Genomic DNA, 24,304 nt, shown 5'->3' on the forward strand with positions numbered 1-24,304 from the left:
AAAAGACCCAAGTATAAAGAGATGAGCCAGGTGCCTCTCACTGACACTGCAAAATACTCTGCAGCATCTCTGGTGGGCTCCATCATTGAAATATATATTTTAAGTGTTTAAATAATTTTTATTTTTTGGATTTGTGAATAAAATATAAGCTCCCCTTCTAAAACAGTATAACACAGAGTTTACCTATTAGGAATATCTATGAGACAGATCTGGAAAACAATCACTGATGCTTTGAGAACAGTTAAGATCTCCATTCTACTCTAACTACTGTACCTATGTTTCAATGTGAAGTGTACACAAGAGTCCAAAAATATTTTAGTGAATAATCATTAATTGAAACAAAGACTTTACTAAGACTTAACCAACAAAAACCTATTTATTTATTCCAAACACCAAGGTACAGTTTTCAAGTTTTGCAAATATTGCTCCAAAGCAAAATTTTATATACAGCGCCCTCAGTTCTAATAGTGCATTAACAAAGACAAATATACTTATGTATCCACAGTGCAATGTTTGCTCATTTCATCAAGGCTCCACGTTGCATTCACTTACCAGTGATTTAAAGAAACATAAAAAAGTGACTTGCCAGACCAAACAGTTGGTCCAGACTAAGAAATAACAATGTGGAAACTTGCAAAAAAAAAAAAAAAAAAAAAAGGACAAAAATGAATCCAGGAAAAGTACATTAAAGAATCTTTCCTGAACATGAAAAATGCTAGTCTATTTTAAATAAATATTTTCAGTCTTTACCTGCAAGAACTTATTCTCTAGCTCTACTAAGGAAAACAAGTCTCCAGTATGTCATTTCACTCAACCATCAGAACTGTCTTTTCTTCCAAACCATAAGTATTGCCCTGAGAAAAAAAAAAAAAAAAAAAAAGGAAAAAAAAAAAAAAAAACACAGCAGAAGTAAAAACCTAAAATGAGCACACAAAAAGCAATTGCTCGGAAAGAAGTTCCACTCTGGAGAAGTGTCTGCTCAGGAACTGACTTGTCTTCACACCCTCAAACTGCAAGCACAGCTGGCTCAGTAGCAGCTATATTCTTCTCAGACTCCTGGTGGAAACACGTGCTTTGAATTTCAACCAGGGAACACCCTTCTGGTCATTCTAACCTGAAAAAACCACAAACCTTCACAGTTGTTTGTAGTCCTCCTCTGATGCTGTTCTGGTTGGTTGGTTAATGTTGCCTGGTCTAGAGCTACACACAGCATTTATAAATTGAGGTGTCATTAACAGGAGAGAGAGAGTATAACATTGGTATCATCTTCAGAGATCGAAGTGCTACTTAAATATCACATAAGCTTTATTCCAACTGTGTTACAGAAAAATAAATTTATTTTTCTGCTGTACATAAGTTGTATTCACTATATACCAACTACAAAACTGTGAGACAAATTATTCCCTGAAATGACTCCTGGCACAAAAGCTTTAGTTACTACTAGAGAAGCCTAATTATTGTTGTCTGAAGTAACTGATTAAAATATTCACTGTGTAGATACTGTTAACTTAAAATTTCCAATATTATTGTAGGAATTTACATAGTAAGTCATTATTCTTTGCAGTATACAAACGTTACAGGCTCATATCCAAGATTAATAAATTGTATAATTACGGGCCTTCCAATGACAACTGTTCTTTGATTTTACCCTTCGGTGTTACCATCACACACAAAAATCAAGATACATCCAGATTTTTCAGGACACCCTCTCAATGCAAAAACAGCTTACCATTTTCAACAGTGAACTTAACTCGGCAACGTTAGGGAAGGAAAACTGAAGTCGCAGCCATTATTTATGGAGCTATGATCTGCAGCTGAAAGGCTCTTAACATTTCAAATACTTACAACACATCAATGTTTCAAAAAGTACTGTATAATATAACTTGAACTTAAGCAGCATTTTCACCTTGCTCTGACAAAATAATACAAACCAGAAAATTAAAACATAAGGTAGAAAAAGGGACTTTGTGAACATACTGTTAATATAATAACCCACTCACTGTCTGTGAGGACAGTACCTCATGCATAGATCTTGAGGCTTTATTTACACAAATATAAAATAAACTGATTCCCAAAACCACACATTCATAGTAAGTCTTTACAATGAACACGTTCAGAGTATTGAAAAAAATCTACATTTCAAAATATAACCGGAATGGCAATTATTAACAAATGGGTAGAAAACTACATAATGTCCATTACAGACCTTGCTCAAGTCTGGAACTCCAAGCACATCCCAAGTCTTTTCACGGCAATATCTTATACTGCCACAAGGGTGTGGGTGTCCTGCTAGCACTAGCTCAGGAGGCACGGTATGGCCATATTGAAGAGTTCAAGAATGCACAAACACAACGTTAAGGGGTTTCCCCAGTACCAAGTCACGTGAGAGTGACAGGATAAATATGGAAAACAATCATTTATTCCGAAAGTAAGTGCAATCCACCTGTGACCTTCTGCTACATTATTTAATATAATAGAAGGGGAGAGTTAGGCCACTGTTACTTGCAAACTTCCACGTAACAATTTATAGTTAAGAGCAGGACATTCATACTTACTACGTCTGAAAACTGTTATAACATTTCCTAATGATTAAATACTGTGTGCTATTATGCATAAACCAGAAGGAATAAAACATGACACAAGTCACTTAAACTATGCAAAGTTATTTACAACCTCTGTCAACTAAACATTTTTGGCTCTTAGAACTCTGTTCTTCAGTGGCACAAATTTTAGTCAATTTAATTATGAAAAAAGTCTACCGTTTCAATGAACAAGTTGTAAGGAGTGAAAATTTAAGTATAATTTATCAACAAACACACAACCTTTGAAGACAACAGTATTAACCTCTTCCATATTGTTATAATTGCCTAATAAACCCAAAATTATGAGATAAAATTAACCTTTTTTGCTGTTCTTTGAACAGCAGTTCTTCACAAATCCCTGAAGTCAATCTGCATCACATGCAACCAGCATGCTAATTCATTTAAATACACAGAGCTGTTCACATCAGATGCTCCAACTTCACTCAATAACAGTCTCCAATACTTTCTAGTCTCATGATGAGCAGCAAAGTGCAATCTGTTGCACTTTGCCTAGGTCCGTTATAAGCTGCTTTATACAATGTTTGAGTTGTGGGAGTCGAGCTAGTGGTTCTGGTGGCTCCAGCTCTCCTGTATAATCCAGCCAACTCTCCAAAACTGCAAAGAGAAACAAAACTGTCACCATTTCAGTTCTCAGTAAATAGATCTTAAGCCACAAAACAAGTTCTTTAAATAATCAATCATTACAAATAGCTTTTGATACAGTGTGATAAAAATAATTCACATTTAAAGGAAGTTAAAAAAGAACATACAGATGTTCCCAGGAAAAAGCAGTGCAGTAAGGGAAAACTCATGACCAGACACTGTGAAATCTAGCGCTAATTTTCCTCTGACCTGTCAATTCCAGAGCAAGGACGCTGTGGTACAGAAAGATTATACTATCAGAGTAACTTAAGATCAGATCCTAAAACAACAGAACAGTAATGTAAGAAGTTTGCCATCTACACAGACAACTGGGCAGGCAATAGTAACTAGATAAAAGAAAATGGAGAGGAAACCTAAAAGCATAAACAGCAGACTACTACACAAAGAAAACAAATTCAGAACAAATCCCTTTTCTAAGCTTCTCAGTGTGAAATGTGAACTAGACATACTACTGACTGAGACCTCAGGCAACGATATAATACAGCCAGCCAAAGGGCTGTAGCATTGCACTAAGATGCATGAGGACGATGGGGCAGTATCACAGGAGACAAACCTCTGCTCATTTCCTTGGCCAGGTGGTGAGCCTCATCTCTGTGCCTGGGAAGCTCGTGGAACAAATCCCTCCTGGAAGCAATGTCAAGGCACACGCAGGACAAGGAGGCGTTCCAAGACAGCCAGCACAGCTTCACCAAGGACAAACTGTGTCTGACCAATCTGGTGGCCTTCTAGGATGGAGTGACTGAGTCAGCTGACAAGGGAAGACCGACCTATGTCCTCTACCTGGCCTTGTGTAAGGCCTTTGACACGGTCCCACATGGCATCCTGATCTCCAGCTTGGAGTGATGTGGATTTGGTGCGTGGACCATTCAGTGGATAAGGAATGGGCCTGAAGGCCATACCCAGAGTGGTGCTCAACGACTCAGTGCCCAGGTGGAGGCTGGTGACGAGCGGTGTCCCTCAGGGGTCTGTCCCTAGGACCGGTGCTGTTCCATATCTTTATCAACCACATAGACAGGGGGATCGAGTGCATGCTCAGCAAGCTTGCAGATGCTGCCAAGCTGAGTGGTGTGGTTGATACCACAGAAGGAAGAGCTGGCATTCAAAGGGACCTGGGCAGGCTGGAGAAGGGGGCCCACAGGAACCGCATGAGGTTCAACAAGGCCAAGTGCACCTGGGTCAGGGCAGTCCCAGACACGAGTACAGCTGGGAGAAGAACTCACTGAGAGCAGCCCTGCAGGGAGGGACTTGGGGGTTGTGGTGGACAACAAGCTCGACATGAGACAGCAGAAGGGCAGCTGCATCCTGGGCTGCATCAGAGAACAGCAGTGGAGGGAGGTGATCGTGCCCCTGTGCTCTGCCCTAGTGAGGCCCCGCTTGGAGTCCTGCATCTTGGCCTGGAGACCCCAGCACAGGAAGGATGCGGGTCTGTTAGAGCAGGTCCAGAGGACGGCTGCAAAGTTGGTCAGCACCTCTCCTGTGCAGAAAGGCTGAGAGAGCTGGGCGTGCGCAGCCTGAAGAGAAAGCTCCAGGGAGACCTCATTGCAGCTTTTAAATACTTAAAAGTGGGCTTATTAAAAAAAAAAAAAAAGAAAAAGAAAAAGAAAAAAGCAACTTTTTGCTCAGGCAGGTAATGATAGGACAAGGGGGGAATGATCTTAAACTAAAAGAGGGAAGATTTAGATTAGCAGTTAGGAGGAAATACTTCACACTCAGAGGGTGGTGATGCACTGTAAGAGGTTGCCCAGAGAAGCTGTGGATGCCTCATCCCTGGAGGTGTTCAAGGCCAGGCTGGATGGGGCTTTGGCCAACCTGGTCTAGTGGGTGGCATCCCTGCCCATGGCAGGGCAGTTGGATTTAGATGATCTTTAAGGTCCCTTCCAACCCAAGATATCCTATGATGCTGTGATTCTAAGTAAAGAATTTTGAAGTGATACAGAAAAATATAACAGTCCTGCGTACTCATGAGGCCACCTGGAATAGGCTAAAACAGCCAGCAAGGCTAAAACACACAGAAGTGCTATGGAACAAGAAAAAAACACAAAAGCAAGAAGATATGGAAGGTATTCTACTACATCATCTGATATCAATATTTAGAGATCTAACAAGAACTTTTTTTTTTCTTTTTAAAATTCTTCACAATGTTATCTAGAACTTCAATTTTGTTTTAAAATCCTTGAGCACCAGGAACACGTCTATTTTCCACTATTAAATGTAGTACTTCTGACAATGCAATGCTGATCACTTTGTAGGTCTGCAGAAGCAAAATTAAAGCCAGCATGTTTTTAAACTGGCAGTATTATTTGAATAGGAAAAAATACAGTTAGCTTTTAAAACAGAAAAATGCCACCTACCATCTAGTTCCTTCTCAATGAAATCCATTCTGTGTATGACTTCATCTTGCAGAGATTCCACATGAGCTAAAAGATTAAGCTGCCACTGCAGCTGTGAATTCACAACTCCTTCTTTGTCCTTTTCCAGTAATTTCATTTCAATAGCTTCCTCTGGAGAGACTTTCTTAGATACAGAGTCTTTTACCTAGCAGAAATACATACATCAGTAATTTATTACAGTGAAATGAAATTAGTGAGAAGGACTATCTGGGTCCTTACGGTTATCCGAGGTAATGGCTCAACAAATCTTAGGTTAATGGAAGACTGAGAGGAGAGGTCATACAGAAATGTTAAGGCAGTTTGGGCAAGATCATCTAAATAAACATGAAACACAGATGCCTTAAAAAAAAGGCATCAAAAGTCTAATAGAACAGAGGATTAGAGAAGAAGAGTATCCAAAGCAACATGTTTTCATGGTTATTTTGCTAAGACCTAGTCTTTGCAACTTCACAAGCACCTCATTTTAGAAATGTAACGTTGACCTGTATATACGTATAGCTAGCTCCCTGACAACTTCCATTTGGAACATATTGCACTAGGTCTGTGGATCCAGGGGAAAACTGAACTTTCTTACATGACAGTAATGAACAAAAGAACAAATTGTGCTGCAGTGAGAAGTTATTTGCAAAGGAAAAGGATCTGGGGGTGCTGATTGATGCTTGCCTCAACATGAGCCGGCAGTGTGGCCAGGTGGCCAAGAAGGCCAACAGCATCCTGGCTTGTCTCAGGAATAGTGTAGCCAGCAGGAGCAGGGAGATGATGGTCCCCCCTGCACTGTGCTCTGGAGAGGCTGCACCTCGAGTGCTGTGTTCAGTTTTGGGCCCCTCAGGACAAGAAGGGCATCAAGGCCCTGGAAGTTGTCCAGAGCAGGGCTACAAAGCTGGTGAAGGGCCTGGAGCACAAGTCCTGTGAGGAGCAGCTGAGGGAGCTGATGGTGTTCTGTCTGGAGGAGGCTCAGGGCAGACCTCATTGCTCTCTACAACTACCAGAAAGGAAGGTGTGGGGAGCTGAAGGTCAGCCTCTTCTCACAGACGACTAGTGATATGACAAGAGGGAATGGCCTCAAGTTGTGCTGGGGAAGGTTTAGGTTGGAAATTAGGAGACTCTCAGAAAGCAGTCAGGCATTGGGATGGGTTGCCCAAGGAGGTGGTGCAGTCATCGTCCTTGGGTGTTTAAGGAAAGGTTGGACCTGGTGCTTAGGGACATGGTTTAGGGGGTGAGAGTGATGGTACGGTGATGGTTGGACCAGTTCATCTTGGAAGTCTTTTCCAACCTTAATGATTCTACGATTTCTTAAAAAAAAAAAAAGTCACTATTCTCCTGAAGCTTTCTAACATCTGTTAGACTGTATTTCATATGACTTTACAAAAAAAAATGCTTGTTTTGTGGTGTATTGAGGTATAGCAGAGGACTTCCTAAAAGTTTACTAGATCTGGTAGAGCTGAAAATGAGAACCTATTATTAAAGGGAGAAAATTGGAATGCTCCAATAGGAAAAAATAAAACAAACAACTATTCCATGGTTATTGTCCTTAACTATCAGTTCAGGTTCCTTTTCCTTTTTTCAAACATACATTGCCTGAAGAACCTGGAAACAATTTAATTAATGCAACTATTAAAAGAAGTGTGAGAACAAGTTGGAAATAACTAAAAGCTGTGTCAGGAGAGGTTTGGGCTGGAGATTAGGAAAAGGTTCTTCATCGAGAGGGTGGTCAGGCACTGGAACAGGCTTCCCAGGACTGTGGTCATGGTACCGAGCCTACCAGAGTTCAAGTGTTTGAACTACACTCTCAAGACACATGGTCTGGCTATTGAGTGGTCCTGTATAGAACCAGGACTTGGACTCTGTCTTTGTGGGTCCCTTCCAACTCAGGATATTCTATGATTCTATGAAAAGGTGGAATACCAGTGTATTTGAGAGTATCTTATGTGCTTGCCCTGTTCTCTCCTTGTTCTGTTGTTAGGGTTTATCTTTTGTGCCTAAACCATAGAAAAGGAGCAACAAATTATTAGAAGACCACAATGCATATTCCACATACTGTACAGATGATTTAGAGCCCAGAAATCATCTTCAATTTGCTTTATTTTTTTAAAAATGAAATGATAGAAACGAACACAGCTATTATTTTAACTTGCTCTGACCACCTAAGTTTAACAGTATGACATGAAAAAAATAAACACAAATGAATAAACTAAATGCTAATAAAAGGACTAATCAGCTTTGCACTTCACCAGGCAAACACATTCTTTATGCAGCAAGGGTTATTTTAACATAAATACCTTGGAATAATTGTGTTTGGATTCATTTTCCATCCTGCATATTTCTCGGTCCAGATTCCAACCAAATCTCTCTGACAGGACATCGTCCCCATTTTCTCTTATTCTATTTACTCCATCATCCATGGCTGAACCTCTTGTTTCTACAACCAACCTCTGCTCTATTGCAGGGTAGTAGGCCCGAGGTTTCTGGTAACAGTGTTCACTTGTAATATAAGATTCCTCTACAGAAGGAATGGCTGAGGGTTTCTCAACTGTCCCATTCCAAGTTCTATAACTTGCCGTCTCCTCTTTGTAACAGTTTTCCTCAATGTGAATGATGTGTTTCGTATGGATTTTTTCATCCACCGTAATGTGTTTCCACGGATGACACCAAAGCTTTAGGTCAGGATGTTCTTTATTTCTGTTCAAACATAAAAAGGTGAAACACCCACCAAATTTAAACTTTAGAATTACTAAGTACACTACCTTACCATGTAAAGAAACATGTAAAGAAATCAAGTAATAACATTTCAAGTACTACATGCTTTAGTCATTATCAGTTAAAAACAATTATGAAATAATATAATTTCATTGATCTCAACTGTGTATCTTCCTATACTGCTCTTATGTTCACGATTTTCATTTCTGTAACACTGTATATAAGCCAAGTGATGATATTAAGAAATCAACTGAAGAATAAGTTTCAAATAGATGGATACAATTTTTCACAAACATTGCCCTTGAAAGCAGCATTTTTCTTCAATATTTGTTATTTGTTATCCATTTTCATTGGGATATTTATATATTAAACAGGTAAGTCAAATGCACCAACACTGAACTAAGATATCAATGTGTATTTCAACAATTCTAACAACAGTAAAGCAAAGAAACTCCTCAAACCACTCAGTATCAGACTTTTGCCTGCAGTTCCCCAAAAGAAGCTTTAAAATTCAATCCACTGAACTTGCATAACCCTCTTAACAACAACTGTGGACTTGGTGGGGTGGGGTTAGTACTTTTTTATTTATTATTTCCTTTAAATTCCAAGATGCTAAGCAAACTACTGCCTGGTACACCACTTGCCTTCTTTAAAAAAATTCTTGTTTTCAAATTGAATTACACAGAGTATCTCTCAAAAGTTATTTATTCCAGCATCAGGGACAATTATAGATAGATTCTTACATGGATGTAACAAAAATTAAAATTTATCATGAACGCTGATACTGTTTTTCCATATTTGTCAGACATTAAAACAGCAGTAAAGAGGAGAGCAAAGCAGAAGCAATCTGCTCATCTTCAAAGGACAGGCAGCTCATCTGCTACAGGCTGCAAGAAAGCAGCAGAAGCAAATCCTGATGCTAAAGCACCTGCACTCAACCACATGCAAAGGAGAAGGGTCCTCGCCCCCCCAAGCCCACTCTGTGCTTCCTGGCACATGAAGGCAGAGATCCGGCTTCTGAAGCTGTTAGCTAAACCACTCAGGAAAACACGCCAATTTTCCTTACATAGTAACCTCTTTCTAATCTGCTCTATGTTAGCTAAGCTTTCTTCTGTCTCTCTTAAAGAAACAATTAGTGCAACTGCCAAGGGCTCACGTTAGTCCAAGCTGCTTTATACCAGCATCTCCTCTGCCTCCACCTAGGACGGCATCTGTTATGCCTTTGATAAGCAATCTTGAAGGAACTTTTAGAAGAGTAGAAACCAAGCGTTCACTCACCAGAGCTTTCTACTCCAGCTCCATAGAGACTCTATACCTAAAGGTTAGAAGCCAAGAAGCCTTAGAAGCCAAGATATCCTTTTCCAAGATAACACCAGCAATTCAAACTATGTTGTTATATATCCACAAAGAAGCACAAAAATAAGTCTGAATTTCTGGTTATTTTTCTACCATTTGACATCAAATTCATGTTGAGAACATGCCGAATGATATTGCTTACTTTAATATGCTCATCTTCAGCTGCAGTCCATGCAGTACTTCTATCACTCTCTGTACATCACCGAGAAGCTGGTGAGTGGCTACTATCTTCTTGGCATTCTGGTGGGAATAATTTTCTTCCAAAAATGCTAAGCCATGCATGTGACCATTACTTAACCACTCCTTTTCATACCAGTACTTTAAGCTGGACCTCTGACCTAAAGCAACAGTAACGAGTATGTTAAAAAGAAGCATTAACCATGGATTGTTAACATTACATAGCAATTCTGATTTTTTCAGTTGTGAAACATCTTATTAGCTCATATGAGTAACACCAACAAAGATCCATGACAGCAGACAAAACTCCAAAGCCATGAAGAACCTGTAACTGGGAAGTGAGATGACACCTTAGTTAAGAAAACCTCTGCCCAAGTGTGAGAGCCTGGAGCATTCAGACTCCAAATGCTAAAGGACATCCACAACAGAATATGCAACTGACAAACAAAGTGTTTTTAGCAGGGTATCACACTTCTTAGTAACCATGACTATAATTAAAGCTAGTCTGAATACAACTCTGCAGACAGAAAAATGAAGCAAGAGACAGTGAAATTCCTTTCTCTACTGGAATCACTTTAATAGTTTAATGCACGTATTAATATAGTCAAATGTAAATCTTACAAGGAATCATTGTGTTGATGGAGATCTTGCGTATATTGAGCTATTAATAATGCTAATTCTAGCTTAAGACATTGAGATATCAACAATAACAAATGAAATTATATTAGATATGATAAACGCATCAGTAAAAGTAACTTAAGAATACAAGAAAAAAGGGTTTTAGCAGAAAAGGGTGAAACTTCAGATGCTTGCTAAATTGAAAAAAATCCAAACAAATAAAACTATCAAATGCCCCCCCCCCTCTGTGAATTGTATTGTTACAACAGATGTTCTCAGACACTTCAGCACTCTGAGAAACACCATTCACTGGCCATATACGCATATATACAGCCTAGTATGCAAACCTACAAAGCCAGAGGTAATATGGGACCACAGACTCAGAATGACATTCAGGGAAAAAAAAAGTCTCCAATACAAGCAGGTTAACATCTGCTGAAAATTTCAGCAGTGAATCAGAACAACTCCTCAGATGCCCAACTGAGAAATTACTCATAGGTGTCTGTATCTCTTTTTGGGGGTAATTAAAAATAATGACAAAAAGGTCTGCATATCATGCCCAATATGAGTATCCATCAACATAAAGGATACTTTTAAACTTATATTCAATGTTAAACCTGTCTTGAAGACAATGTACAAGAGTGTGAGCACGTAACCACTAGGCTGTATAGGACAATACCTGATGTTTTGAGGCAATACCTCCAAGAGACCTCATTTTCAAACAAAAAACCTCAGGAAAGAGCAAATTCTTTAGGCTATAATAGCTCAACCTTTCAGGCAGATACACTGAAGAGAGAAGCCTTCTACGTATGGCCAAAACCACCTTGGAGATGTTCCTGATATATCTGTATTAACCTCATCACATTTATCTGTGTGTTAGAAAAGCTCCCACCTGCAAATGCAGTTCAGTCAACAAGATTAAAACCCAACATTTTAAAACCTTAGTTATCTGAACAGCACTGACATTACCCAACTAAAGCCTATGGCGTCACTTACTTAATGGTGTACTCAGAGACACAAAGTGCTCTCTCTCTAGGTGAATAAGCTCAAGAGAGGAAGACAGAATCTAACAAAGTATGCTTTCCATTGCTTGAGAACATCTGCCACATAATAAACATTATACAAAATTTTGCTTAAGCAAGAGCAAATGGCATTTGAACACAAATCGCTTGAAAATCACACCTGACTCAATAAACTGTCGAAGATGACAGTTGTATAGTTTTTTTGACATAATTACACTAAGCTTGCTTTTACTTTCAACAACATCAATGGTGCTGTAAGAAGTCCCAGAACTAGGGAAAATTCCTAAATAAGGAGTCTGCTGAATGGCTACAACCAATTTTGAAAGCATATTATTTGCAGATTCATAAATTCATGGAAGGTTCATTGAAATTCAGAAGCCACTTAGTAGCTTTGCAGTCAAAAAGAATTGATACAACTTCCTTTTCCAAGACAAGTAAAAATTAAATCCTAGCAAAAAAATAAAAGTCTCAGGATAAAGTAAAAGTGATTAAACTAATTAAGCAAGTGAAATGGTAGCTGTAATCAGTTTTTACTGAAAGCATTCTAGTAACATTTTCTACTAAATACAAACAGTTCAAGCATGATGGCACAACTTCAGTTTGCACATGCACTTCAGTTGAGTTTATAACTTAAGTTTACACAAATCAAGTCAAAGCATCCTGAAAATAAATGGTTAAAATCCTGGGTGCAAAACACCATTAAAAGAAGGCAAACAGATTATAAATTGACTGCTTAGATAACTGCATGTAAGCATAGCGTATCTTCCTTGCAAATGATGATAGTATACACACTACGCTTGGTCACAAATCAATTAGGCAAGCTACCAAAGAGCTGGTGATTTTCAATAGTCAAAAAAGCAGTGATCACAAGACTCTTCGGGTTTATGTGCATATTTGGATTGTGATGAGGCAGACAGGTATCCCAGGTATCTCATAACATATAAACAAGGACACATGCCCAAACCTCATCCACTTCCATGCTCAGCAAGGCTTCATAATTCAGAGTAGGAAGTCAAAAACAATCCGTGCCTTAAGTGTAGTTTCATCTGCTGCATAAGATGGACTGAGACATTTTAAAAAATATACAGCTTCATAGTTTGGAGCAGAGGAAGTACTGCTTAAATCAACTCTGTGTTAACCAAGATAACATGTTTGTATTTATACACATGCTTTTTCAAAACAAGTAAAGGACATCACAGCTGTTGAGAACTATACTGGCTCTTGATTTTTTATTTTAACCAGTGCGTAAGTCTGGCCTCACTGGAAGAAAGCTGCAGTTAAGTCCCATAAGATGTTTTCACACTTTATTCATAAGGAGTCTTTACTCAAGTTTCCTGAGCAGTTATGAATTAATTTTCTGTAGCCAGACTGTACAACCAAACTTAAATCCCTATTACTGACAAGTAGGTGACACAGATGGTAACAGTTAAACGTTCATTTTCCATTAATGTCCAGCTGTAATTGCACAACATTGACTTGTGTTCATTCACATAAATTCAACTTTCTGCATCTATACATGAACTCAATTACCTATAAAGACAGACACAGCTAGTGGAGAAAAAAAAAGTTTGAACTCTGGTTATATTTATAAACTAATAGTTACTACATATATAAGAAGGTTCAGTAACCTTAAATGTCTGTACCTGGAGGATCTTGGCAAATATAGCAGGTATATTTCTCAGGTACATTATCTTCCAGTAAACCCATACAGACTCCATGCTGCCAGCACAGACACTCTTCACACTGTTTGAAGTCAAGAAGTGCACATCAACAGAAATGAAGACTACAGGAGCTCAATAATTTTACCTCAATTAAGAAGAGATGCATTATCTACACATTTTAAAAGAACAAGGTATATTAACATCCCCTCCCTTTCAGCTACAAATACATTAAAGAATCAGACTACAGTATTTCAAACCTTCCCACATTTTTCACATGGATTTATGAAGAATGACAACAATTATGCTGTCAAAGCAGAGATCCCAGAGATTCTGAAAGGTGTCAAAATGTTCCCTTCAGAGATGAAAATCTTCTAAAAAGATGCATGCACACAGTATCTAGGACAAAAACAATCAACCTTTATCAAAATATACCAAGTTTTCTGAATTAAAATTTCCACCCTTTAAATAATAAATCAACATATTCAATTACAAAATCCTAGGGATATTTATTATAATGTAGGACTAGTCAATACTATGCTTCACTGTATCTCTAGCATTTTATCCATTTCCACAAAGGTAGCTCTGCTTATAAAAAAGAAAAATTCAGGTGCAGCTGTACTAGCTTAAAAATAATAATAATAATAATAATTAAAAACTTTGCTCGCGTTGGTAAGCATAAATGTCAAAATCACACTGGCAAAGACCAAATATACTTTGGCATTACTTTTTAGTGCAATTATGCTATTTAAAAATGCAATAAACAATACAGTTTCAGAGCAGTAAAAACTGTATCTACATGTCCTGTTTCAGCCTTTTTTTTATCCCCTCTTCCACAAGCAGGCAAAACGAAAACTACAGCCTAAAAAAAAACACATTAAAACTCGGGACAAAACCCCACATAAGAATATTAAGTCCATATGATTTGAAACTGTGTGGTGTCCATTTAGAGTTATTTTCTTCATAAGCATTGGGACAGTAGATCATCAATATTTCTTGGAGCAAAAGGCAAAAGCTTAACGCAGAGACCATGACAATATTGTCAAAGGTTTTCAAATGAGCTGATACAAAGAAATGGTAACTGCAAGCAATGTTAGATGCCCTTCACTGACCTACAATGAATGATACCAACCTGATAAACATCTCAACTGTGTCGGCTAATACTTTTATTAATGCTTTTCTCCTTATCTGCTGCTTTTCCTCCAGCTTGGAAAGACAGAAAGGCACCACCAGTTTTTCAGTATGTCATTTGCTTTAATTTAGTGGTTTAATTGTGGAGGAAATAGAAGCACAGGAAATGGATAGAGAAAAACAGACTTCTGAAAAATAGGACTAATGATGTCTGGCCTTACGAAATGAAAGAGGAGCCAGGCTGTAGCCTATTGCTCTGGATACACATTAAGTAGAAGCCAGCACTTACCCAGACAATAGGAAGGTAGGAAAGAGATTCAAAGCAAGCTAAATTTGAGATTCTGAAGAGAAAAAATGTGCACAGGTGGGCAATAATATTTTAATTCAATTTTCAGTTTGAAAGAAATACCCAAGCCCAATAGACATGTATTTAAAGCAGCTTTTCACCTACCAGAGCAAAAATACCCTGATTCCATTTACCTCCATCACCTACAAAGCCACCAAAATGGAGCCACACAGTTCTCTATCTTACACACACACCGCAATGCTTAGGTGCCAAAAAGAAAAAAAAGAAAAAAAGAAAGGAGCAATACTTTGTCTGGACTTTTCTGGGCCTGATGAGTATTCTAAAAATTTCTAAATTTGGCACATTCATGGAAATGTGCCTGGTTCAAAGAGAAAATGACTTGCAATTGTCCTTTTTTTTTTTTTTTTTAAGGGGACAACACAAGTTGTCATAGGAGGACTGAACCTCCAGTCACAGGCATGGATTAAACTTCTCTAGCTCCAAATTATGATACAAAGTCAAAGTAGATAGGCACAAAGGCACATGCTCAAGCACCAAATGTTACCATATTTCAGTGAGATCTCTAAAGAGTAATAAGCAAAGACAGAACAAACACCCCAATGAAAACAAACGCAATGACAATATTCTTCTAAATAAAACCATATACTGAACAAAACTTTGCATGCTCAGGAATAGAACACAAGTTTAAATGAAAGTTCTTCTAGGGCAGACACTTCCAAATTTGAATTTAAGTGTCAAAGCTATAACTACACCAGAAGTCAAAGGAAAAGCATCAGTCTTAGCATTACACCTCTGAAAAGCTAAAAATAGGTTCTCCTCATTGTAATTCCACAATTGCATAGGAGAACTTCTCTTTGGATTAGTTAATGCCCTGTATTTAAAGAGCTAACACAGGCATTTCTACCACAATAAAATTCCAAACTCTTTTCCTAAAAGCTACAGGCTGACAGAAGGGTGTGGAGAGCACAACATTTGGTAACTTTAGAGACCTGTCTAACCCTACCTCCTCCAAAAATCTCATTCCTTGCTCCCCAATTCCTACTGCTTCAATCCCCCATAATGTATGCAGGTACTCACCACGGTGCCCACCTGCATCTCTTTTACTGAGAGAATAGCCCACTGTCTTATACAGCTTCCTTATAACACGGCTAATGCGTTTTGGTGTGTTTTATTTTTTTAAACTAATTTCTAAAATCTTTGCAGTGAGCTCAAAGAAACATAAACTAGTTCAGCCTAGAAGACTGATCTAAGCAGCAGCCCACAAAACCTTACACAAACCTATGCATAGACTATGCTCATAGCTAGCTGACAGTTCTCTGCGTTCTGCTAGCATCAAGCCTAATTTTACCACTAAATTATATTAAGACTACACCTTCACTTTTTTTTTTTTTTTTTAAAGAAAGAGACATCCTCTTAGAAAGCAGCCAGCTTCCCTTTATTCCCAATAGCTATCAGTCTCCTTTTCTTCCTAAACACCCAGATGTTATTCATCACATTTGGACCACTGCCCATTACCACCCCCATCCCTACTAACACACACAGCATATTTCGTCCTGTGTTGTGAGAATCCAACGTTAATACAATGTGCATCAGAATGAGCTAAGCCCTAAGAGAAATGTGTTGCACTTTTTCAAGTAACTTATCTGTAAACCACTAGGGAAGGCCAAAGAAAAGCATTCAATCAAGTTAATTGTTAAGCTTGACTGTCAAGACAAAAATCAAACCCAGCTGCATTAGCTGTATTAAACTAGAGAAGAGGTTGCTGATGTCCAGAGCAAAACAGGTGTTTCTGCCCTTCTGCAGAAGCTAAGAATTCTTCAAACCTCAACAGTACACTCCCTCTCCCCTTAACCCATTCAAGCCGCAAGGGCCACCAAAAACTAGCAGAGGCTGAGAGGTAGGCACATACCAAATTCTGCCTTTCCTTCTAGTCCCACAGAAAAGTCCCACAATTAGAAAAGTTACCTAGGAAAGTTGGAAACTTCCTGAAAAAAACTACACATTTCTTCAGAATGGTAACTATGAAAAGCTAGGTTCAAGAGCATCACACACCTGAGCCCCCTGCATGTTTTTTCTCTGCATCTAAGATTTAAGAGGATTTACTGAAGGGGCCTATACAGCTTATGTAAGAAGCAGTACCAAAATGAACTAAAGCAAAAAATGCTGAAGTTTTTATTTGATATAAACTTGACCTCTTCGCTGTTTGAAATGAATAGGAACTGGGTAGAATGGCTGACAGCAGCTATGTAAGGATTGGTTTCCCAGTAACTTACAGATGTCTCAAGAACTAAAAGTAAACAGCCAGGACAGTTTCAAACAGATATTTATCACCACTTTTAAGTGGGACAGATAGCAGACTCTGCTCCAGCTGGAAAGAGTTCTCTGCAAACTCAGTTTACAAAGGGTACATAATATTGTGAATGGACACATGGCTTTATGCAGATTATGAACTACAGAAGATGCTGCAGAATGCACAAATGCAATTCGGCTTCCAAAAAAAGCTCAAACAATTATTTTTTTTTGTCCATACTATATAAAGGGTTGAGAGTTTAAGTGAAGCTTCTTGCCATGGCAGAAAAACAGAAGTATATTATGACTAGAAAGCAATGTTCTGAACATGTTCAAAACTAGAGGGAAGAAAAAAAGCCAGTTAAAGCCCCACTTACTTTAAAGGTATCCTCTCTAAACCTAGGAAGTGTTGTAGGTATTTTTCTTTTTAAATGCAAATCTACAGTGACAAAAAGACCAACCACTAAAGACTCAAGAGATTTTTCCTTCCTCATCCACTTTCCTTCTATAAAAAATATGAAGATTTTCTACAAACTAACAGCTGCTCACCCTGACGTGTTATCTTGAAAAATGTTACGATTCCAGAAGGCAGAGGTTTATTTCATGTATAGAATGTATCAGTGAATATTTCTACAAGTTTTTCCACTGTTGGACTGACACCTTCCACTGTTTTCACTACGTAGTGCATCCACATTCCACTTCATCCATACCTGAATCATGAAGTCATTTTCGTCTTTTACTTCGCAAATACACCGAACAATCTCAAAATCACCTTCTTCAGCTTCTTCATCAGGATTTGTGGTTACATCAACATCCTGACTGCAGTCATCATCACTCCACAGAAAGCTATCCATAGATGACTCGCTCATAGTGTCTTCCTCTGTATAAAAAGCAGCCAGAAAAAATAGCAAGTCAGAAAGGTCAGAAAACTCTCAACCCTAATTATGTACACACACATTACTAGAAGTCTCAGTTCATTAATTCAAGAAACACCACAATAGTGACCTACTGTTTGAGTGCTACAACAAAGTATTAAATGTTGTCATTAATAGCTTCTTAGAAATATTCTAAGTTTACAGCTTCTGTCATTGAAATTTCACTCTCAACAGACAGCACCTCAAACCAAAAGCACAGTCTTTTCAGACAAGTAGGTATAACAAACAAAATCAGGTATATAAATTCCAACAGGATTTAGACTAGTTCCTGCAATCTGTATAGAACTATCTTGGTAGTGTAAATGTAGAGCTAAAACAGAACATGGCTCTGTCTTATGAACCAGTAGATCTCACAAAGAAATGTCTTCATCACAGAAGAAAAGTTCAACACAAAATTTAATCTTTCAGACTTCTATTCTTTAGACTCCAGTTGAGATTACATTTCTCAATTCAGGTGAAGTGCACTCTAAGGATACTCCAACACTACTTAAAGAGTTTATACAGAATCTCTGTGGCTTGAACAAAACCATCAGGAAAACTGCTTCTCTAGGGAACCTGTTACAGTGCCTCACCACCCTTTGAGTTTGAAGAATTTCTTCCTAACTGCTAATCTAAATCTCCCGTCTTTAAGTGTTTGTTTTTGTTTGTTTGTTTTTAAATAAGCCCGCTTTATGTATTTAAAAGCTGCAATGAGGTCTCCCTGGAGCCTTCTCTTCAGGCTGCGCATGCCCAGCTCTCTCAGCCTTTCTGCACAGGAGAGGTGCTGACCAACTTTGCAGCCGTCCTCTGGACCTGCTCTAACAGACCCGCATCCTTCCTGTGCTGGGGTCTCCAGGCCAAGATGCAGGACTCCAAGCGGGGCCTCACAAGGGCAGAGCACAGGGGCACGATCACCTCCCTCCACTACTGTTCTCTGATGCAGCCCAGGATGCAGCTGCCCTTCTGCTGTCTCATGTCGAGCTTTTTGTCCACCACAACCCCCAAGTCCCTCCCTGCAGGGCTGCTCTCAGTGAGTTCTTCTCCCAGCTGTACTCGTGTCTGGGACTGCCCTGACCCAGGTGCACTTGGCCTTGTTGAACCTCATGCGGTTCCTGTGGGCCCCCTTTTCCAGCCTGCCCAGGTCCCTTTGAATGCCAGCTCTTCCTTCTGTGGTATCAACCACACCACTCAGCTTGGTGTTATCTGCAAGCTTGCTGAGCATGCACTCGATCCCCCTGTCTATGTGGTTGATAAAGATATGAAACAGCACCGGTCCTAGGGACAGATCCCTGAGGGACACCGCTCGTCACCAGCCTCCACCTGGGCACGGAGCCATTGAGCACCACTCTGGGTATGGCCTTCAGGCCCATTCCTTATCCACTGAATGGTCCACGCACCAAATCCACATCACTCCAAGCTGGAGATCGGGATGCCATGTGGGACCGTGTCAAAGGCCTTACACAAGGCCAGGTAGAGGACATCGTTCGGTCTTCCTTCGTCAGCTGACTCAGTCACTCCATCCTAGAAGGCTGGGCCCCTCTCTACAAGGACATCAAGGAGTTTGAGCAAGTCCAGAGAAGGGCAACGAAGCTGGTGAGGGGTCTGGAAAACGAGTCTTACAAGGAATGGCTGAGGGAAGCTGGGTTTGGTCCGCCTGGAGAAGAGGAGGCTCAGGGGCGACCTTATTGCTCTTTGTAAGTACCTTAAAGGAAGCTGTAATGAGGTGGGGGTTGGTCTGTTCTCCCCCGTGACAGGACGAGGGGGAATGAGCTAACATTGCACAAGGGGAGGTTTAGGTTGGATATTAGGAAGAACTTATTTACCGAAAGGGGTGCTAGGTATGGGAATGGGCTGCCCAGGGAAGTGGTGGAGTCACTATCCCTGGAAGTCTTTAAAAGACGTTTAGATGTTGAACTTAGTGGTATGGTTTAGTGGAGGACTTGTTAGAGTTAGGTCAGAGGTTGGGCTAGGTGACCTTGAGGTCTCTTCCAACCTAGACAATTCTTGATCAGACAAATGGATCAGACAAAGTTTGCCCTTGGTGAACCTGTCCTGGCTGTCTCAGAGCGCCTCCTTGTCCTGCATGTGCCTTGATAGTGCTTCCAGGAGGATTTGTGCCATGATCTTCCCAGGCACAGAGATAAGGCTCACTGGTCTGTAGTTCCCCAGGTCTTTCCTTCTACCCTTTTTTAAAATGGGAGTGATGTTTCCCTTTTTCCAGTCACTGGCAGAGCCAAAGCAAACAGCAAAAAGCACCACCAGCATCTAGCTCTGACAAATGAATTTGGTTCAGCTTCTTCAGGCAGTGCAAAAGGAAAGACGAGGCCCTGTGCAAGAATAGCCAAACCTGCATTACAAGTACTAGTCTTCACACACATGTTGTAATAGAGCAGCTCACACATTTATTAGTGATGAAAGACAGAACTAGTAAGCTGTAAAGAAGTCTCCTTTTACCATTTGTTTTTGATTTTCCTCTGTGCTGTCCAGACTCAGAGCAGTGCAGGTCTGTGCTTGTGTGGGCAGATGATTTATTTGAAGAAATACATTTTGTGACAACTGATTTTTCAGGAGAAAGTTCCTGCGAAATATCCGTGTTTTCTTCACTGCCAGAGTAGTCTGTAAAATTGTAAGAAGTACTATGGTCACAAGTTTGTGGTTAAGGAAACAAGACAGAAGAAAAAACAGCATCATAACAACAGGCACTTATGATTCACTGAGACAGTGTCCACTTTAATATTCTAGGACTCCAGGACTTCATTATGTTGCTGAAAGAATTGCAAACTTCCTAGAGGTAATAAAGGTACCCTCTGAGCCAGAAAAACCCTGTGCAACTCAGTCATCTTCACTGATGAAGTGAGAAAAGCTGGAAACACCAGTTATTTATACATACATGTTCTTCAGAATGAAGATCTACAAATGCTTCTGCACTACAGATAGACATTTCTACTCAAGCACTGTTAGCTGGAGACCTCTCCCTCATATCCCATTATTAACATCGGCTAAACACATTCCCTGATGTCACCGACTACAAGGAAACAGAGCCTGTTCTTTTATTCTCCTAGTTTATGGAGATAGCTAACTATTGTTGTTATCAGTTTGCTATTGAAATGCTCCAAAATCTTCATGTTGCTCCAAAAATTTTAGGAACACGACACATCACATTTTTTGTATGCATTCGAGTATTTCTACACTAAAATGCTGAATCTCCAGATCATGTAAGCTGAAGTACAGAAACTAGAAATACATCCAGCCACCACAGCTATCCCAACCTGTCTGGTACTCATTTTGGATGCTTCAGAAGCCAACATGCTTTCATTTATGTTTCAAAAACCCAAGGACAAAGGAACAAACAATTTGTTGGTATGATTTTTTGTCAAATTATTGTGTAAGTTTACAAATTAGGATTTGTACAATATCTACATATCTGTGGGCACCATGTCATCAGAAAGTCACTGAAGTAATTTGTTTCAATTCAATTCTGAGTCAGTCTACTTGTGGTTCATTCTTTCCCTCTACTCTCTCGTGACAGCTTGTCTTCACAAAAGTTAACAGAAGTTATGCTTTCCAGTCAGAAAAACTCCTCCATAAGGAGCTCTTGTTTGACAAATTATGCATGAATACACTGCTTTAATGATCCTAGACATCAATCAATGGCATAGGAAGTTGTCAAGCTTGATCTGTACATTTTGAAGTTTTATGATATCAGCTGCTGCATTTGGAAGTTGCAAATCCAACCACTAGTAACCATCTTGGGCTTATATATAACATTCAAAGTGTGAAGAAGAAAGTATTCCCTGTTGATTTCATCCTCAGAGGCTTTGGAAGACACGTTATTACCATCTTCCTATTAAATGCAAAGGGAACAGCAATTTATGAGACATGAGGTGGACAAAGCCTGAGTACAGACATTAAGTACAGATTTTACTGTGTCTCCACAAGATTTGTCCTTTTGAAAAGAAAAACTTGGACGTGTCAGCTCATTATCAGAGCGTCTGAAAATAAGTGAAGATACAAGAACTCAAAGTTAACAGCAGAAAGAGGACCCATCAGCATTTTCAAGCCCCATCACTCAAACAGGAGAGCTAGAACTCATACACAGAGAACATCTGGTACTCAGGGCACTTGGTAACAAATTGAGGGGACCTGCACACTCTTTAACTGGGTGAAACTTGCATAGAAGTCTATCTTACTAATGGAAAGCCAGACTTGAAGACCAACACATGCATTTTGGAGTTTGTTTTATTCTGTGCCATTATAACCACTATTATCAGTTATTATTCAGCATTAATGATGCACATAAATTGTCTTGCCAATCATGGTTTATTCTTAATGACAATAAAATCACAACCACTAGGTAAATGAAGGAAACATATCTGCAATGATATGACAGGAAATATATCTGCAATGTCTCCTCTCAAGAGCATGGAACTAGGTAACAGGCAAAACAAGGAAACAAGACCATTTTCCTCTAAAGAAAAAAAAAAAAAAGCTTTACCAGGCTTAGCTCTCTTTTTCTTTTTTTTCTTTTTCTTTGCCTTGGACCTTCCACAGTCTTTGGATTTTCTTTCTTTGTTCTTCTCATATTCTTTAACAGCTGAAATTAGACAACATTCCAATTTAATTTTAAAGATATACACAACTATTCTACCTATTAATTTTCTTAAATGCCTCCATTGTTTCTTCAGGCAAGCGTGGATAGTTCACTAGAAAAAAAACAGCCAGAAATATTACCTCTAAGAATTCCCAGCCCACAGAATTGGAATGGTCTGTTTTATGTCCTAGTGTGATTGTCCCATAACTAAGTTACAACAGCATGTAAGAGAAAGCAACTAGGCACCAATGCCCCATTTTCTGCTTAGGTAGTTGGAGTTTCAGCCTTCATAGATTATTAAAAAACAAAACATGTGAGCATTTGTTATAAGTTTCTAGCTGAAATTACTGCTGAACATTTCAGTAGTGTTGTGTCTGACGTAAGAACCCTCCCCCCAACTCTAGTCCAGTTCCTCAAACGTTTTGCTTTCATAGAAAAATGGAGTAACAACTGGTTCACTTGTCTATACCTGTTTTTCTCTGTTTCCTTCCCATCCTATTTTTATGGAAAAAAAATATTTTTGAATAATTGGGTGATATTTTTCAGTCACGTCCATCCTCAAAACATGCCTCCGAAGCATTTGCTGTAAGTAACCCCATTGCCAGGAAACGTGTACAAACCCTTGCTTTCAATCTCCTGCCACTTGATCACAACTCCTGTCTTTCAGATTTAGTTCTCTGCAGCAAAATCTCTAGATACTTGCAGAGTTCCTTAAAATAAACTCTCCAGACTCTGCAGAGACTACTAGGTGCAACCATAAGTGTACTATGGAAGCATGCCTTGCATCTCAAAAGGGCTTTGCTCTCAAGAGTGCTCAGCTGATTAAGCCACTCACCATCCCATTTAAGAAAAGACTATTTCAATTACTGATTACCAATATCAGAACAAACATCTAAAGACACTCTACTGTCAGAAACACTCTCCAACACAAAATGCGTAAGAACCCCAACTAGTCTATAGCCACTCAGGAAGCAAAGCCATACCAGTACATTATGTCAACCTCCTACAACATACTATTCAGTAACCTCCCTAACCCACAATGTGAGACTATGTTTTTGAGGTACAAGCTGCCCACTTTGAGAATCTGGACATCTCAGTCACATTTAGGTGATTACCAGCTGTGATAAACGTGCAGGGGGACAAATCACTATAGCATGTCTTTTTAAAAGCCTTCAGCTCTTACATCTCCCCTGCCTTTCATTCCTTGCATAATCTCCTGCTCCCTTGCAGCTTTTCTCCTCCTTTGGCATGTTATTAATGATGGTTGCTAAAACTGTGCATTGACAGCAGCCACATTAGCTGCTGACACTGACGGCAGGCTGCTATACAAATTACATGTCCTGCAGAAGGAACATGACTGAAAATGACTGGCAATAGAAGACACAAACTTCATTCCCACTCTGTTACCATGGGGGGGAGGAAGGGGTGAAAGGAAAAAGAGCTTCATATGCATATCTCAGCATAAAGCTTCTAGCTACATCTTACTTTCCTTTGTCTTTGATCTCTCCCAGTCTTCCAGTGCTCAGGACCCTCTGGGTACCATTTCCTTCTCCCGGCTCATATGCAGGGACACTATTAAGTTCTGTCATTTCACTCTTCCAGGAAAAGGTCAGAGGGACAATAACTGAGGTCAATATAGGCAAGAAATCTTTGCATCTTTTCAGTTGGAAAGTGAAGATAGGCAGATCATCTAACCTGTTTTTTAGGGTACGTGAGAGGGCATTTCTTCCATTACTCAACACATCAGTTGTAAGTGGGACAAAATCTTCCTTGCTCCCATGCTTTTTCCCTCTGAGGTAGAGGGTATATATTTTTTCATTTTTCTTTTTAAAGGCAAGTATTTGCACTTTTCTGTGTATTTAACTAGCTCATACAGTTAAATACACAGGCCTTCCAAAAACCCTGTACT

At 39.4% G+C, this 24,304-nt stretch overlaps 1 protein-coding gene across 6 annotated transcripts in view; it reads right to left on the reverse strand.

The window, feature by feature from the left end:
• Positions 1 to 357: 357 nt before the first annotated feature.
• Positions 358 to 24,304, reverse strand: part of PHF20 (PHD finger protein 20) — a 70,410-nt gene continuing 46,463 nt past the window's right edge. For all 6 annotated transcript variants that reach the window (XM_082773247.1, XM_082773246.1, XM_082773245.1 and 3 more), the window contains 8 exons: positions 22,300 to 22,398; positions 20,259 to 20,420; positions 17,601 to 17,770; positions 13,149 to 13,248; positions 9,831 to 10,026; positions 7,915 to 8,314; positions 5,597 to 5,780; positions 358 to 3,197 (listed from right to left, as the gene is read on the reverse strand). In XM_082773247.1, coding sequence (XP_082629373.1) covers positions 3,055 to 3,197; positions 5,597 to 5,780; positions 7,915 to 8,314; positions 9,831 to 10,026; positions 13,149 to 13,248; positions 17,601 to 17,770; positions 20,259 to 20,420; positions 22,300 to 22,398 — 1,454 coding nt within the window. In that variant the 3' untranslated portion in view covers positions 358 to 3,054. The remainder of the gene's footprint in view (positions 3,198 to 5,596; positions 5,781 to 7,914; positions 8,315 to 9,830; positions 10,027 to 13,148; positions 13,249 to 17,600; positions 17,771 to 20,258; positions 20,421 to 22,299; positions 22,399 to 24,304) is intronic.

The sequence above is a fragment of the Aythya marila genome (assembly GCF_965140915.1).
Source record: "Aythya marila genome assembly, chromosome: 16".
Lineage (NCBI taxonomy): Eukaryota > Metazoa > Chordata > Aves > Anseriformes > Anatidae > Aythya > Aythya marila.